This window comes from Narcine bancroftii, chromosome 3, assembly GCF_036971445.1.
Source record: "Narcine bancroftii isolate sNarBan1 chromosome 3, sNarBan1.hap1, whole genome shotgun sequence".
Lineage (NCBI taxonomy): Eukaryota > Metazoa > Chordata > Chondrichthyes > Torpediniformes > Narcinidae > Narcine > Narcine bancroftii.
In genome coordinates this window covers 60,657,967-60,677,018 of record NC_091471.1, presented here as the reverse complement: position 1 = coordinate 60,677,018, position 19,052 = coordinate 60,657,967, and the positions used below count along the sequence as shown (strand labels likewise).

Genomic DNA, 19,052 nt, shown 5'->3' with positions numbered 1-19,052 from the left:
CCGATTTCAACCTTTCTCTGCCTCCGCTTGTGGGGCTCACTTTGCAGCGCTGGCGTCGTCTTCTCTCTGGTGGCCTCCTCGCTCTTTCCAGAGCCTGTCAGTGTGTGTTGTCCAGTGCTTTCAGGGTTTCAAGTAAGCCCATCCAGCTGCTGGGTGGTTCTCGACTCCAACTTTTTTTTCTCTGCCTCTGGATGTATTGGGCAGGCTCCACCATCTTCCCCGCCATGAGGCCACAGTTCTTGATCCTCGAGGATATTGAAGTCAGGATTTCTTTTAAGGTGATCTTTTTGTCCTTCTCCACTGCTGTGGTGTTTCTCTATTTCTTCAAATATTCTTTTCTTTTTTTGAGTCCTAAAGTCTTTTTTGGTTGTTTTTTTCCCTCCTACTCCTTCCTCAGCATCATGTGACTCCCCTTGCATTTGCTTTCTTCACCACCGACTCAACCCGAAGGTTAACCTATAGGGTATCCTGCATGAGGATTCCCAGGTCCTTTTGCACTTCCGAATTTTGAATTTTCTCCCCATCCAAGTAATAGTCTGTCCTTTTATTTTTTTTCTACCAAAGTGCATGACCATACACTTTCCAACATTGTATTTCATTTACCATTTCTTTGCCCATTCTACGAATCTATCCGTCTCTCTGCAGCCTCTGTGTTTCTTCCTCACCATCTGCTCACCATCTTTATATCATCTTCCCATAGTCTGAATTCCTTTATGCAAACCATTTTTCCACAAACAGGGCAGTGGACTGGTTCAAAGGTTTAAAATAAAGGTTCAAAGATTCCTTTATTGAAAAGTAATGTATTAAAAATGAAATATACTTCAACTTTTGCCTGCTGTAAGACAAACAAAGAGTTGTTATGAGCATTGCCTGGCACCCCTAATGATAGGAGAATGAGAAACAAAAGTGTCCCTTCAGAGACAAAGTTTCCGTGGATTTGCCTCCAGCACCCTTGCAGCCTCTGCAGCCGCAAGGACCCCTGTTCTGTCAGTTGGCAACTCAAACTCTAGATCTAAACATCCAATGCAATCAGGAAGCCTTCAGTGTCCAAGGCTCTTCAGGAGCCCTTCTTGCGCTCAGCAGCCTCTTGAATCCCAGTTCTGATACCTGGTTCCCATGAGCCAGTCTCCAGCAGTCAGCAGCCTGTGTGAGTCCTAGCCCCTGAGGTTTTCGCTGGCCCGCTATCATGGTCATTGACCTGTAGGGTCATTTCCTATTCTCCTCATCAATGGGGTGGGGAGTTATCTCCACTTTTGGTGTCTTGTGGCTAATCCACTGCTTCCCCCCCCCTCCCCCCCCCACCAAGTCTGCAACCCATTGTGGTCCGCTGCCCAGAAGACCCCATGGTGCCAGGATTTAAAAAGAATTCTGTTGGCTCCTTTAACATGTCACTTAAAGTCTATGCGGGGCACTATGATCCAGTGGAGCAGCACTTATTTCTGCTCCCCACACCGCTGGGCCCCTGTTGCAGCAGCTCTGTCAGCATCGCCATGTTTTATTTAGACAACTTAGTTGGCGTGGCTTGTGGAGCTGAAAGACATGTTTCTATGCTGTACAATTCTGATGTTTTAAGTAAATGGTAGAAGACATGAAAAACACCATATCTCATCTCTCCTTTCATATAATCTATCACACTCTTTAACCTCTACTTGGTTGATTAGGTAAAGCTAAGTAGTAATCATCACCCAGGAGACATTTAAACTAACTATGCTACTTATGGGTTCCTCAAGACAATATATAGTAGTAAATAATTGTGAAGATGAAGGCAAGTTCAGTTTTGTTGTATCATTTATGATCTTAAAAGACTTAAAAAGTTACCTACCATGTCTCTATCTGAAGGAAAATGGGGATAATCATGGAAACCCACTGATTTTTTCATTAGGGCTGGTGAAATGCATTATTGTTAAAAGTGTCCTCATTTACCTTTGGAAATTGTTTCTCTTGCATTCTCTTTCATTTGGACTATGGCAGTAATGAGATCTGGAACTGGGTGTTTCTGTTGCAACTCAATTGAGTTGGTGGTGAGAAAGTGCTGCTGATAACATTATTCTGTTGATGAATGAAATCAAGATCGATGGGCTCCCAGATTGCTTTTATTTTTTTTGTGGACTATACATATTTGGGCAATTCTCCACTATTGGATAGCTGAGAGTATTGTGGTTTGTCTAAAGTTGCAACTATTTCTGAAGCACAAATATTGGGACCACAACCACTAGTCCATTGTGTTAAGTTTGGTTAATAGTTTCTTTGTATCCTGTGGAGAGAGTTGAATTGGCTGAAAAAATCTGAGTCAGCCATCTTGGGTCTTGAATCTCTGTCTCCAGATTAGTAATCAAGATGCATAATTACTCACCTAGTTACATAATGCCATTTAATAGCCCCTTTCTTCACTGGTAACTTTTTTGCTCTCCATGCAGACGCATTCATTATATAAATGAATTAAGTCATGAATTTGTTATGCCACTGCCCATGTTAAAACTTATGAATCAGCAGAATTTTCATTTTTTAGCCTGCTTTATTCTTCTATTGGTGATATCATAGGGAGTCACATGCTATTGTCTTTGCAGTTTTAATCATTATGTAAAACCGCTTTTAGGTGGAATCGCCTGGAGAATGCGGCTGTGGGTGTCTGCGAAGGGACGTTCAGGTGGCAGCCACCTAAAAGGTCTGAAGCGGGGAGAGGGGCTGCAGAGCAAACAAAGGCTCCTGAGTCCGGGCAGGGGCAGCCGTCTGACAGCTCGCCTCCCCGCTGCCTGACAGCTCGCCCCCCGGCATGGGACTGCAGGGTAGCGGGGAGTTGGGTCTCCAGCTGACTGTCATCAGCCCAGCACCTGCTAGGCACCTGAAAGCTGCTAGCAGCTTTGGCTGGTGCTGCGTTCAGGTGTGGCGGGGATTCTCCACTTTCAGGTGGCCACCTGACAGCCGCATAGGAATACAATAGGTGGCTTTACAGTCAAGTATTGTGGCCACCTGAAAGTGGCTTAAGATAGTAAACTGGTGGTCAGTCAATATTATTTTCATTTTAAACTAATTATTTCTTCTCTGCCTCATTTATAGGAAACAATGTGTTTTAAGTTGATGTAAAATTTCTTGCATTATTTGTAATTTCAGATGGCAAGCTGCAGTATAATTTGCTAAACTATTTAATGATGGATAAAGCATCTGTCCTTCAAGAGTTTCTTTTTGGTTTTGAGAGAATTGTTTCTCTGTAATGATTTGTCATTGAAATTGTATTTTAAAATTTTTATTGTCTAATTTTTTTTCCTCCCTATTTATTATGTTATTTCCTTTGACCTGCATTATACCCTTGCAGCGTCAGTATACAAAATGCCAAGAGCAATTGACTGTTTACCAGAATTATATGTCTGAACAGAAGGGGAAATTTAATCAGTCACTGACTGAATGCAACAATGGTAAACAGGAGGTAAGTCACACATTTCCAATATTAGTATGAAGGAAATTTTGTGGAGAATAGTTGTGAGAATTAAAATTAAATGTTGCCACCAACCAAAGATAAATGCTGATTAAGTCTTTGTCACATGGATGAGAATTCTGTTTGAACATCTATTGGAGTGAACTGAGAATGGTGAAATGGTACACCTGCCATAGGTTAAGAATGCTCAATCCTGCTTGTAACTTGGTTGCATGATGTACATTTCCGGGAAGTCCAGAGTAAATAAATGGCCTTATGTTGATAACAAAAAAAAGTCCTCATTCCTTTTGGTAAAATAGGTTTAATGTCTGAATGTAAATGTTGCTGCAGCTAAATATGAATAATTCTCACAAGATTTCATGGTTTTGATGTACAGTCTAGTTCAGTTTTGTCTAAGAATGTCAGCAGAATTTTTCTTGGAAAATGCTGAGACTCAGGAAATTTGCAAATTTTGCTGATAACTATGTTCATATTCTAGTGTGTTTATTAAATTTACCCTATGGCTTAAGGCCACAAGTCTGTGAGCCATGTCAAATGATTTGAATTTAATTGCAGTTGCTTTGTTATACTTTTAAGTAAACCTGTTTGGCATAGGGAAAATATATTGCTATGATCAGTTTCTATATTGTGATGTGCCATCAGGCAGGGAATCTGGTAAATATTGATGGCCTAATTTTTCATTCATTGTTTGAAATATGGCAATGCTGATTTGCAGATGATGAATGCCCAAAATCAGATAAAAGGATGAAAAAGTACTTTGCTCTTGTATATTATTTGGATAATATAGATGAAAGGGTCAAGACTGGAAGGTCGTATGGAAGGGGTGCAGGATAGAATGGTGAAAGCGGAAAATGAGACTGATGCATGGGGCATTGAAAAGAAGAAACTTTGAGAAAAATTGATCTAGAGAATTTTAGTAGAAGAAATAATATTAAAATTGTTGGCCTTAAACAAGGTGAAAGTGATGATCCAATAAGATATTTTCAGCGATGGATTTCAGAGGTCCTTGGACTGGACAAATTTGAAAATATTATTGAAATTGAAAGGGTGACATAGAACTTTGAGATCCCGGCCTCCATCAGATCATAAGCTAAGCTCTATACTTATAAAATGTCTTTGTTATCAAGACAGAGAGAAAATACTGACTTTTGCAGCACAAGGTGCCAAAGACACACAAGGCCCATTGGAATCGGAAAGGTATTAGTACCTTTGGGAGGCCTACCCCTGCGACGAGGAATTGTGAGTGTAATTGGTTGGCTGCTGTCCAAATGTGCCGGTTTGAGCTGGTCAATCGTGAGTCTATTCCCTGCTGCAGACGTCCAGAATGCAGGTGGACCCATTGTGTCAGAGAACATGATATGGCCCCTCATACGATCTTTGGAGTGGTGGCCAGTGAGCGCTGCATGCCTCATGAAAAAATATTTACAGTTCTTGAGGTCTTTGGGGACTATAGATCAGGGATAGCCATACACTTTGGGAAGTGTTGCGGCAAGCATTCCCAAGCGTTCGCGCAGTGTGACAAGGGCGGCATCTGGTGGATCTTCCGGGGTACTAGCCAAGAATTTGCCCGGGATTACTAAGGGCACACCGAACACCATCTCGGCTGCGGACGTATTGAAATCCTCCTTGGGTCCAGTTTGAATGCCCAGGAGGACCCACGGCAGTTCATCTGTCCAGTTGGGCCCTGATGAGCCTGGCCTGAGGGCTGATTTGAGGTGCCTATGAAATCTCTCCACCAATTCATTGGTTTGTGGGTAATATGCAGTTATCTGGTGGAGTTGGGTACCCAGGATATTGGCAAAGGCTGCCCATAGACTGGAGGTAAATTTGGCTCCTCTATCAGAGGTGAGATGTTCTGGGATCCCAAAGTGAGCCACCCAGTTGTTTAGCAGAGCCCTAGCACATGTCTTGGTGGCTACCTCAGGTAACGGGATGGCTTTGGGCCACCTTCTTGAACGGTCTACAATTTTGAGCAGGTATTGGGCAACCCGTGACACCGGTAGTGGGCCACAATGTCCATGGATATGTGGCTGAACCTTCGCCATGGTGGTTCGAAAGTCTGGAGAGGGGCCTTAACGAGTGTCTGGATCTGGCCATGCCAGATTAATCGGTCATCTACCATTCTGACAGTGGTCCCAATGGAGGAATGTGCTAGATTGTGGACCATGTCGAAAATTTGGCTTTTCCAATGGGCTGGGATGATTGGGTATGGCTTACTGGTAGCTGTGTCACACAAATGAGTAATTTCACCTGGACCAATTGGAAAGACCTCCAGTTGCAGGCCAGTTACTGCAGTCCGATAAGCCGGATGTCGAGATCCGCTTGTTCTGCTTTCGCCAAGGCCATGTAGTTGATGCCTGGGGTAGAGGCATGCATGGCGGAAATGGTGGGTTGGGACAAAGTGTCAGCGACCACATTGGATTTTCCCGTGATGTGACTAATGTTGGTGGAGAATTTTGAAATATAAGAAAGGTATCTCTTTTGCCTGCTGACCATGGATCTGAAACTTTGCTGAAAGCAAAGTTTATGGTCGATGGAGATCTGGAATTTCCTGCCCTCAGGAAATATTGAAAATGCCTCACTGCCAGGTACAGAGCTAACAGTTCACGGTCGAACACACTATATTTCAGTTCCAGTGGCCAGAAGTGCTTGCTAAAAAAGGTTAGTGGCTGCCATTGTCCATACACCAGCTGTTCAAGCACACCCCTGACCGCTGTATTGGAGGCATCCACTGTGAGGGCAGTCGGGGCATCAGGCCTAGGGTGCATCAGTAGCGTTTTGTTGACCAGAGCATCCTTAACGAATTGGAAAGCCTCAGCTGCCTAATTGTCCATATAATGTCTTTCTTATGACTGGAAATGAGGGGGAATAATGGCCTCATGATGCGGGCTGCTGCTGGTATGAATCGGTGGTAAAATTAATCATACCGGCAAATTCTTGTAGGCCTTTGACTGTATTTGGCCTAGCAAATAACTGAATGACCTTTACCTTCTTGGGCAGTGGCCTGGCCCCATCTTTATTAATCCGGTGCCCCAAGAAGTCAATAGACTCATGGCCGAACAGGCATTTTGCTGGGTTAATGGTCAACCCATACTCACTCAGGCAAGTGAGTAGTGTGTTTGGCGTGGTCACGGCTAGCTATCAGAATATCATCGAGATAGATGAAAACAAATTTGAGATCCAGGCCCACTGTGTCCATTAACCTCTGGAAGGTTTGAGCTGCATTTTTTTAAATTTGAAGAGCATCCGGAGGAACTCAAAAAATCCAAAGGGGGTGATAATGGAGGTCTTGGTGATATCCGGGTGGATCGGGATTTGATGATAGTCCTGGATTATGACAACTTTTGAGAATATCTGGGCCTGAAGGTTAGCGGTGAGGTCTTGTATGTGGGGGACCGGATACATGTCGGGTATGGTGGCATAGTTGAGACTTTGGTAGTCTCCACAAGGCCTCTATTCTCCTGATGCTTTGGGCACGATCTGGAGCGGTGAGGCCCATGGACTGTCAGGTCGTTGTACAATTCCAAGCTCCTCCATTTTACATAATTCCTTACTTGCCAGGTTAAGTTTCTCAGGTGGCAGGCAGCGTGCCCTGGTGTGGAGGAGAGGACCCTGAGTGAGGATCTGGTACTGAACCCCACGTTTGGGTGTTGTAGAGGTGAAATGCGGCATTGTAATGGAAGGAAACTCGGCTATAATGTGCGCAAACGCATTGTCAGCAGCAATCACAGAATGTAGATGTGAAGCTGTAAGTCTAGTCCCACTGAGTGAAAGGGACTGGAAAATCTTTGAGTGTACCAGTCTCCGTCCCTTAATGTCCACCAGTAGAGAGTTGGCTTGGAGTGGCTGTCAATTGGATGCCAAAGTAAACCTCCAGGTAAAATAGCAGTTGCCGAAATGAGGGGGAATGGTGCAGGTGCCGAAGGTGCATGTGTTTGAGTTATTGGCACCCCTTAGTTCTAGACCTATCATTCGGCTGCGGATGTCAGAGGCGGAGGGGAGGAAGGACACTGACTTCAGCCCCTTGTCGACCAGAAACTGGTGGTCTGATAAGGAGTCCTGTATACGAAGCAGGCTTTGACATATGCCGGCTGTGGCAGCCATCAACGATGGCCGGTTCTGGTGTTTCCCAGGAATGCGAAGGGGGAGTGGCATCGATGGGCCTCTGAACCCTAGCATTGGTGTTAAAAATAAATGGCTCACTGGTGGGGTCCATTGCTTGGGTAGTCGGTCGGCGGGCTTCCTGGCTATTCGCTGTTATCAAGGTATCATCACCTGTTCCAGTGTAGTACAGGCATCTCTCTTCGCCGTCCATAGCACATCCGCTCAGGCAGCTGTTCTGCGAAATGTTCTGCGATGAGCAGCCGGATGTCCTCAGGCAGACACTCCAAAAAGATCTGTTGAAACAGCGGGTAAGAGGTGTGGCCATCGTTGAGAGCAAACATTTCACTCATAAGGGTGGAAGGGGCCCTGTCCCCCAAACTGTCCAAAAGCAACAGTTGAGCTGTGCATTCGTACCTCGAGAGCCCGAAAGTCTGTGTTAGTAGCTCCTTGATTTCCACATACGTCCCTTCCTCCGGGGTCTACTGAAGGAAGTTGATCTAGGCCATGGTGTCCAGGTTGAGGGTGCTTTCTACGTGGTAGTAGCGCGTGTCATTGGCGGAGATATGGCGAATGGCGAACTGTGCCTCAGCTTGCTGGAACCACACCCATGGCTGCAACATCCAGAGCTTGGCAGCTTCAGGGAGACCACATTGATTGAAGGTTGGTCTTCCATTTTGATATCCAGCAGTGGATCCAAAAATGCCGTTTGGACCATTTGGATTCACCACTGTGGCGTGTCTCGAGGTTCTAGTTCGGAAATAAGACACACACAACAAGGAGTGCTGTTGACACTGATTTAACGAACAGGCTGCTCTCTTTTATAGAGTTAGGCAGATCCTGGATGCCATGTGACCAACGGGCTTGACCCGTGTTCATTCAGGCTCTGATTAGTGCTCTCTCGACCTGCCATCAGCGATTCGCTGGATTGGCCCGTTGCTGCAGCATCGTCAAAGGGTGTGGTTTGTGCTGCCCTGGACGTCGATTGGCCCTTTTGCGATATGTTACTGGCGATTGGCTGGCAGAGCCCATTTTGCAGCGCATTTGATTGTCGTGTTCTAATGGCGTCTTGTCTGTTGGCCTGTGGCGGCGGCTGTGGACCACAACAATCCTAATATGTTTGGAATTGCTGAAGAGAATGAAATAATTTAATACGATGAAATCTGCTTTATAACAAAAGGGTAACAGATTCATTTTGTGCCATTCTGCTTCTTTGAAGATTTTCTTGCAAGGAGGATAGAACAAGATCTTTACAGGTCATGTTCGTGTGGAAGAATTTGTTGAAACACTACCAGTTAATCAGCAAGAGAGAGTTTAAAAATGCTTTGATTAATATAAAGCATTTTTAATGTTTTCAGTTTTCTGCATAGACTAGATTGATAATGGTAACTATCCGGGGCAGTGTTGGCAGGTGGATGTTGGGTGGAGATTAGAGGAGTTATGTACTGACTACTATTGATTCGTGTATTTGTGGCAGATGCCACAACTCATAAAATGGATGGAGGTAATGTTGTGCATTATTTAAACAACATTAAATGGGACGATTTTTATTATTTTTCATTTTTTAAAAATTATTGAATATTATAATTGTTATACAGCTAAACTGATTATGTATAATTCTTCTTTCTTTTTTCTACCTGGATTGCTGAAGAGGAGGACCTTTAACACGGTAGACAATGAATACTGGATGACCGAGGAGATGCAGGGAGAGAGGTGAAGGGGAAATGTCGCTGAATTTGGACTAAATTAAATATCAATGAGTAACACACAGAGCTTTTTAAGTTTTAATGTTAACAGGCTAAATGGTCCTGTAAGGAGGAAGAAAATATTCAAACATATTTTAAAAAATGAAAGTAGATGTAGCTTTTTTACAAGAGACTCATTTAATTGAAATAGAACATCAGTAATTAAAAAGAGACTGGGTGGGATATGTCACAGCTTCTTCATTTAATTCAAAAGCAATGGAAATGGCAATCTTGAAAAAAGAAGACTCTTCCAGTTACAATGCAAAATGTAGTGATTGATCCTGTAGGAAGATATGTTATAGTACATTGTCAATTTTTTTCAGAATTCTAGACCCTTTTAAATATATATGTGCCAAATGTGGATGACAAAAAAATTATACAAGAAACATTTCCTAATTTGGTAGGAGCACATCAAAATATTTTAATAGCTGAGGACTTTAATTTTTGTCTAGATTCAGTTTTAGATAGATCAACTAGAACAATAACAAGGGGAAAGGCAGCGAAAGCCACTTTGACATTAATGAAGGACTTGAATTTAATAGACAAATGGAGAAGAATTCACCCAAGAGAGAGTGATTATTCTTTTTATTCAATTGACATGATTCTTGTTCAAGGATAGATTTATTTTATCGGCACATTTCAAGTTGACTATAAAGCAAGTATTTTATCTGATCATTCACCTTTATTATGACGTCTAAAATGTTAGATAAAGAAGAATAAATTTATAGATGGAGATTTAACTCAATGTTATCAAAAAGACCAGACTTTTGTGATTTTTGTTAGAAGACAAATTCAATTTTTTCTTGACTAATTCTAATTCAGTTAATGATAAATTTATTTAATGGGATGTGATTGAAGCATATTTAAGAGAACAAATTATAAGTTATACTTCTTAAATTAAGAAGGACTATATGAAAGAATTGGACCAATTGGAAAAAAGGATCACATGTTTTGACAAAGATCTGAAAAGATGGGCTTCTGAGGAAAAATGTAGAAGGCTTCTAAATAAGAAACTTCAGTATAATACATTACAAACATGTGCTCCTGTCAAATTAAGAAATATTTCTTGTATAAATTTTTTGTCATCCACATTTGGTGCATATATATTTAAAAGGGTCCAGAATTCTGAAAAAAATTAGACACTGTACAATAACGTATCTTCCTACAGTATCAATCACTACATAGCAATAATGAGAACTAAGCAGAGATATTATGAGTTAGGTGAAAGGGGTCATAAGGTTCTTGCTTGCCAGTTAAAAACAGAACAAGTTTCAAAAACAATAAATATAATTAAATTAGAGTTGAATGTGACTTCCTACAAACCTCAAGGAATCACTGAAGCTTTTAAGCAACTTTATTTTCAGTTATATAAATCAGAATTGCAGAGAGATGATAATAAAATAAAAGATTTTTTTGTCACAATTAAGGTTACCAAAGTTAACTTTACAAGAGCAAGCGGCGCTGGATGCCCCTTTCACCCCAATGGAGGTAGGGGAAGCATTGAGCTCATTACAAAGTAATAAATCTCTGGGAGAAGATGGTTTCTCATCTGAATTTTATAAAGAATTTAAAGATTTATTGATTCATCTTTAATGGAAGAATTAGATCAAACGGTGGTAACACACACTCTCCTTGAATCTTTTTCTACTGCAATAATACCAAAAAAAGACAGTGACACTTTAAAGCCATCATGTAGACCTATTTCATTGTTAAATGTAAATTATAAGATAATTGCAAACATTTTAGCTAATAGATTGAAGAACTTTTTGCCAAAGTTGATGCATATGAATCAAACAGGGTTTGTGAAAAAGAGAAAGTCTACAGATAATATAACTAGATTTCTTAGTATAATACATCTAGCACAAAAGAAGGGAGACCTAAGTGTGGCAGTGGCTCTGGATGCAGGAAAACCATTTGATAGATTAGATTGGGACTTTTTGTTTAGGATATTTGAAAGATTTGGAATGGGACAGATATTTGTAAATTGAGTCTGAGTTTTATATAATGAACCAAAGGCTAAAGTCGATACAAATGGGCAGGTTTTAGCACTGTTTTCATTAACTAGATCTAGTAGACAAGGATGCCCATTATCACTTGCTTTATTTATTTTAGTGATTGAACCTCTTGCAGAATTGATTGTCTGATCCTTATATTAAAGGATTTAACATTAATCAAGAAGAATATAAATTTAATTTACTTGCTGATGATGTTTTGATCTACTTGAAAGAACCAATATTCTTACGTAAATTATATTTAAGACTAGAGAAATATCGTGAGGTAAAGTCAATTGGGATAAAAGTGAAATTTTGCCCCTTACTATAGTGTCAACAAGATACCCAATTTAAATGGATGATGAATGGAATAAAATAATAGTGATACAGGTAGATAATAAATTAGATACTGTGTATAAATTGAATTATGTACCTTTTCATAAGAAAATTAGAGAAGATTTGAATAAGTGGAAGATAGTGCCAATGACATTATTTGGTAGGGTTAACTGTGTTAGAGTGAATATATTTCCTAGAGTACAATATTTATTTCAAACACTACCAATAATGATAACATAAAAGTTTTTTAAAGAATTAAATAAATACCTAAGTTTTCTTTGGAAGTGTAAGATGTCAAGAATTTCTTTAGATACATTGACATGGAAGTTTGAGTTAGGAGATTTACAGTTACCAAATTTTAAAAATTACTATAAGGCAACTCAATTGAGATTTTTGTCGTCTTTCTTTGATGAGGGGGAAAAACCAGCATGGATTAAATGGAAATTGATGAAATAGGAGAGGGAATATCAGAATATTTTATATATAAATGGGAATTGAAATTAATATCAGGGGAGAGGGAATTACCCTTGTTGAAATATTTGATAAATATTTGGAATAAGTTAAACAACAAAATTGGAAAGAGGAGGGTTGTCCTGTCTAAAATGCCTTTGATACAAAATCGACTTATTCCATTTTCAATCTTTAAGCATTTGGTCTCAGAAAGGAATTAGATATATAGAAGATTGTTATAATAGAAGGAATTTAATATCATTTGAACAATTGAAAAATAAATAAGGTACAAAATAATACACTTTTTTCTTATTATCTATTAAAGGCTTATTTAAGAGATAAATTGGGTCCTGCGTTATTACCAAAATGCAGTGATGTAGAAATGTTGATATATGCATTAAATGTTGATATATGCATTAAATGGTAGGCTATTGAGATGTGCAGAGCAACGAAGAGATTTAGGAGTGATGGTAAATAGTACCCTCAAGGCTGATACTCAGGTAGATGGTGTGGTGAAGAAGGCAATTGGAATGTTGGCCTTCATAAATCGGAGTATTGAATTCAAGAATAGGGAGGTTATGATGAAATTGTACAAGGCATTGGTGAGGCCAAATTTGGAGTACTGTGTACAGTTTTGGTCACCAAATTATAGGAAAGATATATACAAAATAGAGAGAGTGCAGAGAAGGTTGACGAGAATGTTGACAGGATTTCAAGGTTTGAGTTACAGGGAAAGGTTGTGCAGACTAGGGCTTTTTTTCTCTGGAGTGTAGAAGATTGAGGGGGGACTTGATAGAGGTGTTTAAGATTTTAAAAGGGACAGACAGAGTAAATGTGGATAGGCTTTTTCAATTAAGAGTGGGGGAGATTCAAACTAGAGGACATGGTTTAAGATTGAAGGGGGAAAATTATAAGGGGAACATGAGGGGAAATTTCTTTATGCAAAGGGTGGTAGGGATGTGGAATGAGCTTCCGGCAGACGTGGTTGAGGCGGGATCATTGGTTACATTTAAGGATAGACTGGATCGTTACATGGAGAGGAGAGGACTGGAGGGGTATGGACCGGGTGCTGGTCAGTGGGACTAGGAGGGTGGGAATTTGTTACGGCATGGACTAGTAGGGCCGAACTGGCCTGTTCTGTGCTGTAAGTGGTTATATGGTTAATAGATATATAAAGAAATTTATTGCAGCGATGTATACTTCATTGCAGAAGGAGACTTCCAAACAGGGGATACATTAGGTCCAGACAGCGATGGGATATGGATCTAAATATTAACATTGATGAAATAAATGGGTCACATCTGTGCTGAAATAGTATGACATATACTATAAATGTTTAGATAGAGATTAGTTCAATATAAATTTTTTATATCAATTATGACTTATGCAACAGAAGTTAAATAGATGAAATCAGATTTATCAGACTGGTGTTTTAGATGTGGTCAGGAGATAGGTACCTTTTTACATTCTACTTGGTCCTGTCCCAAAGTGATAACTTTTTGGTAAGATTTGGCAATTTATTTAGAACAGATTACAGGAATTAAATTTCCACAAAATGCAATGTTATTTTTGTAAGGTAATATTGAAGAGATAAGACCAAAAATGAAATGATCTATATGACAAGAAGAATTTGTAAAGATTGCCTTAGCAGTAGCAAGAAAATGTATAGCAGTAACATTGAAATCGGACACCCAACTAGTTTTGGAGTGATGAAACGCAGAAATGCATAGCTATCTTCCTCTTGAGAAAATTACTTATAATCTGAGAAATAAATATGATATATTTTGAAAATTTGGCATCCATATTTACAAATGGTGAGAATTAATTTATAGATGTTTTCCCTAAGCTTTGAACCTTGTTAATTTTCTTGGAAGTATTAAAGGATATAAATGAGTAGAACTGTGTGGTGAGGGGTGCCCTTTGGCAACCAGGTTTCTATTCTTCTTACTTTTTCTTATCTTTCTTTTTCTATGCTTTTCTTATTTTCATATCTTTCTTTTTTTTTGGGGGGGTTTGTTTGGGGGTTGGAATTGTATGCCATCATGTATAATAGATTTGATACTAATATTTGACTACCGTATTTTGCACCTGGCTATGAGTACATGTATGGAAAATATTTTAAATAAAATTTTCAAAAAAACAACTGGAGGAAAGTTTACAGAAGAAGTACAAAAATCTGTATACTGAATCATAGAGAATTCTGTTTTAATTTATCATATGAGGAATTTTGTATGGAAGTCCAGCATTTAAGAGGAATTGATCAGATTATATGAAAAGGCAACTGGATCCTGGACTTCCTTATTGGAAAATGACAGTCAATACGAATCTGAAACCATGTCTCCTCCTTACTGACTACCTCAAGACAGGCCACCTCAAGATGAAATTGCATGCATAGCTCACTGCTCTATTTACTCTACACCCATGACTGTGTGGCTAGGTACAATTCAAATGCCATTTATAAATTTGCCGATGATACCACGGTCATGGGTGTAGAGCAAATAGAGCAGTGGGCAAGGAGGAAGTGTAAACGAGAGAGATAGATCAGGTATTTGAGGGATATCACAACAACCTTGCACTCAGTGTTAACAAAACTAAGGAGCTGATTATGGACCAGGAGGGGAGGAATGAGCAGAACACAAACCAGTCCTCATCAAGGGATCAGCAAAGATAAGGGTTAAGATCCTCAAATTCCTGGACTACAACATTTCTGAGGACCTGTTCTGGGGCCTCTGTCGATACAATTACTAAGAAGGCTTTCCAGTGGCTATACTTTGTGCGGAGTTTGAAGAGATTTGGTGTGTTACAAAAGCCTCTTTAAAATGTCAACAGTTGTACCCTGGAAAGTATTCTAACTGGTTGCATCACTGTCTTGAATGGAGGTGCCAATGCACAAGACAGGAAAAGGCTACAGAAAGTTGTGAACTCGGCCAGTGCCATTATGGGCATCAGCCTTCACTTCAACAATAGGCAGTATCTTAAGGGGTTAGATTTTTACATAGAATTGTGGGTGCCTGGAGTGCATTGCCAGGGGTGGTGGTGAAGGTTGGTACAAAAGGGATATTTAAAAGACTCTTAGGCACATGGATGCAAGAAAAATAGAGAGCTATGGGTGTGAGGAAGGAAAGGTTTGATTTGTTGAGTAGGTTTTCTAGGTCGAAGGGCTGTACTGCGCTGTAACGTTTTGTGTTCTGTTTGTAAAATTCAAATATGATTTGGGGCATTTGGTGTTGTGGAGGAAGATGTGGAGGGGGGGTTTGTGGGTGGGGAGGAGGGGAATGAATAACCTTTCTAGAAGGTTGGTGATTTCCAATTTGCTTTCCTTACATTATTTTGAAATTCCAGTATTCATCTTCTGGCCTTGTGAAACATTCTTTGCAAATGTGTATATAATTTGATAATAGTGTTTCCCATTGAAGAAACTATTTTAATATATGCTGTATTATTGAAAATCTATCCTTCACTCTTTTTGAAATTTCAATGTAAAATTGTGCAAGAGAAATAAATACTTTTTCATGTCACTGAGGAAAATAGTTAATGATTAGTGATCATACAGCTGTTGGTGAATTGGTGTTTTTGGGTTCTTGTCTGGTACTGGGGGAATGCTATGTAATTGGAGGTATTAGTAGACTTTCTTATCCATATATGGCAAAAACTCCATGGAAATACTTGGAAAAGGAATTGACTAGAGTCTTGGCCAATGTTTCTCTTTTAGCCAATATCCATTTGATCATTCATTACATCTGTGGTGTGTTTGGTTCAGAACGGCTGGTGTGTTGTATATGTAATTCACAGTGCCTCTAAAGTAATTAATTACACAAAATGCTATGATACATTTAAAATTGGTCAGGGAGATAGCATGATAAATTTGGCAAGAATTTGAAATGTTTGTCTTGGAAATTTGGTAGATTGATGCTCAGGGCTTTGATTGGCTGCTTTTGGCCTTTAAATTTGACAGATTAGGTTCATAAAAACTAGTATTTATAATTTCATTATGTGTTCACCATTTCTCATTGTAGTTCTGTCACCACAAACCTTCCTTTTTTTTCTAAAGCTAGGTTTGAAATATATAATACATAAAGGAAAAAAAAAATTTGGAATCTTCTAAAAGCAGGAATGCAACATAAAGAATTTTACAAGATATTTTTAAAGTTAAATTTTCAATGTACCCATCAATATTTTTGCTAGGTAATATTAAAAAGATATGTTTGAAATTAAGATTAACTAGATTTCAAATTGCATTTTTGAGACTAGTATTAGCAGTAGCGAGAAAATGCATTGCCAATACTGGAAAAATGAAATTAATTTGAATTTACATAGGTGGCATATGGAGTTAAGATCTTGTATACCATTGGAAAAAATAACGTATAATTTACGTGATAATTATATTCTTTATCAGAAAGTTTGGAGCTCTTATTTGAATTATATGGATTTTAAATTTTGAATTCTATGGCCAGTATTGCTCCAATTCATGGTAATTAATTATGTTGTTGAAGTTTATATCTCCTTTTTTTTCTTCTTTTTTTTGGAGGTTAGATTAGATGGTTAGGTGAGGATTGGGGAGGGGATGTAGGGAGATGGTGTAGAGGGGGAGGGTTGTAATGATAGTAGGGTGGGTTAGAGGTTTTTTTTGGGTTATATACCATGTATTCTTTATTGACAATATGTACCATTTGCTTTTTTTTCTACTGTATGTATCATGGTTTTAAAAATTTAAATAAAATATTCCAAAAAAATCCTTTATGCTGCAACAGTAATTTATTGTCTTAAAATATTTTGGAATCATGTAAAAGCAGGAATGGTATTCTCCAAATAACATTTTTTAAAGACAATGAATTACTGTTGAAACTTAGGATAATGTTATGAAATCTTGTACATCAATCTGAGAAAAAAAAGAGAGCCATGTTTTCACTGTAACTCTGACAGTGCAGTACTGCACTAAAAGTCCAGATTTTTCTGCCCAAGTCATCTTTGGGTGGTTGGAACTGAGCAGGTTAATTGAATGTACTGGACAACAAATTTTTTTCAAAAGGCTTGCTTTCTGAAAAAAATTGGGAATATGATAGACAACTTCAAATTGAACTCAGATAATTTCAGATTTGCTGAATCACATAAGAAGTTGGATAAATATTAAATCAACATTTTTTGAATTTAGCATGTTTAATTGCATAATGATGCTGACACATTGTTCAATTGACCTAAAAAATGTTTTGCTGCCAATTTTAGTTTTAATCAGCCTCTCGTGTCAGTGTCCTACAATAGTCATTCAGCATTGATGGATTCCAGTTGCCCTGACACTGCTTTTCCATGATTGCACTGACCTGTTGAAACCTTTCACCATGTTCGTCACTGACTCCACTCAGATCAGTTGGGAAGAAGTCCCAAGTGCAAATACAGAAAATGAATTCTCAATAACATGTTGCACTTCTTGGTTTTGTCTGCTTGAAGCACGTTAAAAATATGACAGGAAATCACAAAAATAGATTATAACATTTTAAGGCAATTTTCGTGATCAGCAGCCTAAAATCCATAAAATACACCCAAACGTGTTCAGGAAGCTAAATCTTCATTGCCCAGTGATATTATGAGATATTAATGGGTGCAAGGCAGAAAGGTACATGTACTTTTTTTTTTTGTTAAGATTTTTAATCCTTAAAAATGTTGATGTCATTGATATTGAGTGTTTCTGAATGTGAACATCAGAGAATTTTACATTCTTGACAGTTTTGACAACTGAAAAGTCTTATGCATTATGGCTTACAAAAGATCAGCGTGTACAGAGCCGTTGTCATACCCACGCTCCTGTTCGGCTCCGAATCACGGGTCCTCTACCGGCATCACCTATGGCTCCTAGAACGCTTCCATCAGTGCTGTCTCCGCTCCATCCTCAACATTCATTGGAATGACTTCATCACCAACATTGAAGTACTCGAACTGGAAGAGTCTGCAAGCGTCGAATCCATGCTGCTGAAGACCCAACTGCGCTGGATGGGTCACGTCTCCAGAATGGAGGACCATCACCTTCCCAAGATCATGTTATATGGCGAGCTCTCCACTGGCCACCGAGACACAGGTGCACCAAAGAAGAGGTACAAGGACTGCTTAAAGAAATCTCTTGGTGCCTGCCACATTGACCACCGCCAGTAGACTGATATCGCCTCCAACCGTGCATCTTGGCGCCTCACAGTTCGGCGGGCAGCAACCTCCTTTGAAGAAGACCGCAGCGCCTGTCTCACTGACAAAAGACAAAGGAGGAAAAACCCAACACCCAACCCCAACCCACCAATTTTCCCTTGCAACCGCTGCAACTGTGCCTGCCTGTCCCGCATCGGACATGTCAGTCACCAACGAGCCTGCAGCAGACGTGGACATACCCCTTCATAAATCTTCGTCTGTGAAGCCAAGCCAAAGAAGAAAAAGAAGTTTTTTTTTTACTTTAATTTTTTTCTCACTTTTTGTCATGCAGCACGTTAACATACCCTTCCAGCTCACATGCCCTTCAAATACATCAATTAACCTACAAACCCTAAACATTTTTGAAAGGTGGGAGCACTTGGAGGAAACCCACACAGAAATCGTCCATACTCCTAACAGACAGCGCCAGATTTGAACCCAGGTGGCTAGCCCTGTAATAGCATTGCGCCAACCACTGCACGAACCATGCTGGCTAATTTGAAAGTCATACCATTTTTAACAATTATTTTAGACATATTGTTTGGGTGATAAGTAAACGTTTACTTTTTTTTAAACTTTATTTGTTCATTCAAAAAACAAATAGTACATAACATATATAACAATTAGCCATAAACATGAATGTTATTTTTTATATATAGAAAAAAAAGAAAAGTAAAGAAAAGAACCCCACCCCCTTCAGCCAACTCTCCTAAGGAGAGTCATAAAGAAAGAAAAAAGAAAAAATATTAAAGAAAAATTAAACATACATATTAAAATCTAATCAATATAAATTGAAATGTAAATATTCTGAGTATAACACACTTA

At 39.3% G+C, this 19,052-nt stretch overlaps 1 protein-coding gene across 3 annotated transcripts in view; it reads left to right on the top strand.

Moving 5' to 3' along the window:
* kiaa1328 (KIAA1328 ortholog) overlaps positions 1–19,052 on the top strand; it is a 204,220-nt gene that overhangs the window by 66,141 nt on the left and 119,027 nt on the right. For 2 of the 3 annotated variants that reach the window (XM_069924118.1, XM_069924121.1), the window contains 3 exons: positions 3,306–3,424; positions 9,186–9,247; positions 10,707–10,767. In XM_069924118.1, coding sequence (XP_069780219.1) covers positions 3,306–3,424; positions 9,186–9,247; positions 10,707–10,767 — 242 coding nt within the window. The remainder of the gene's footprint in view (positions 1–3,305; positions 3,425–9,185; positions 9,248–10,706; positions 10,768–19,052) is intronic. The other variant, XM_069924120.1, reaches the window with a different exon arrangement.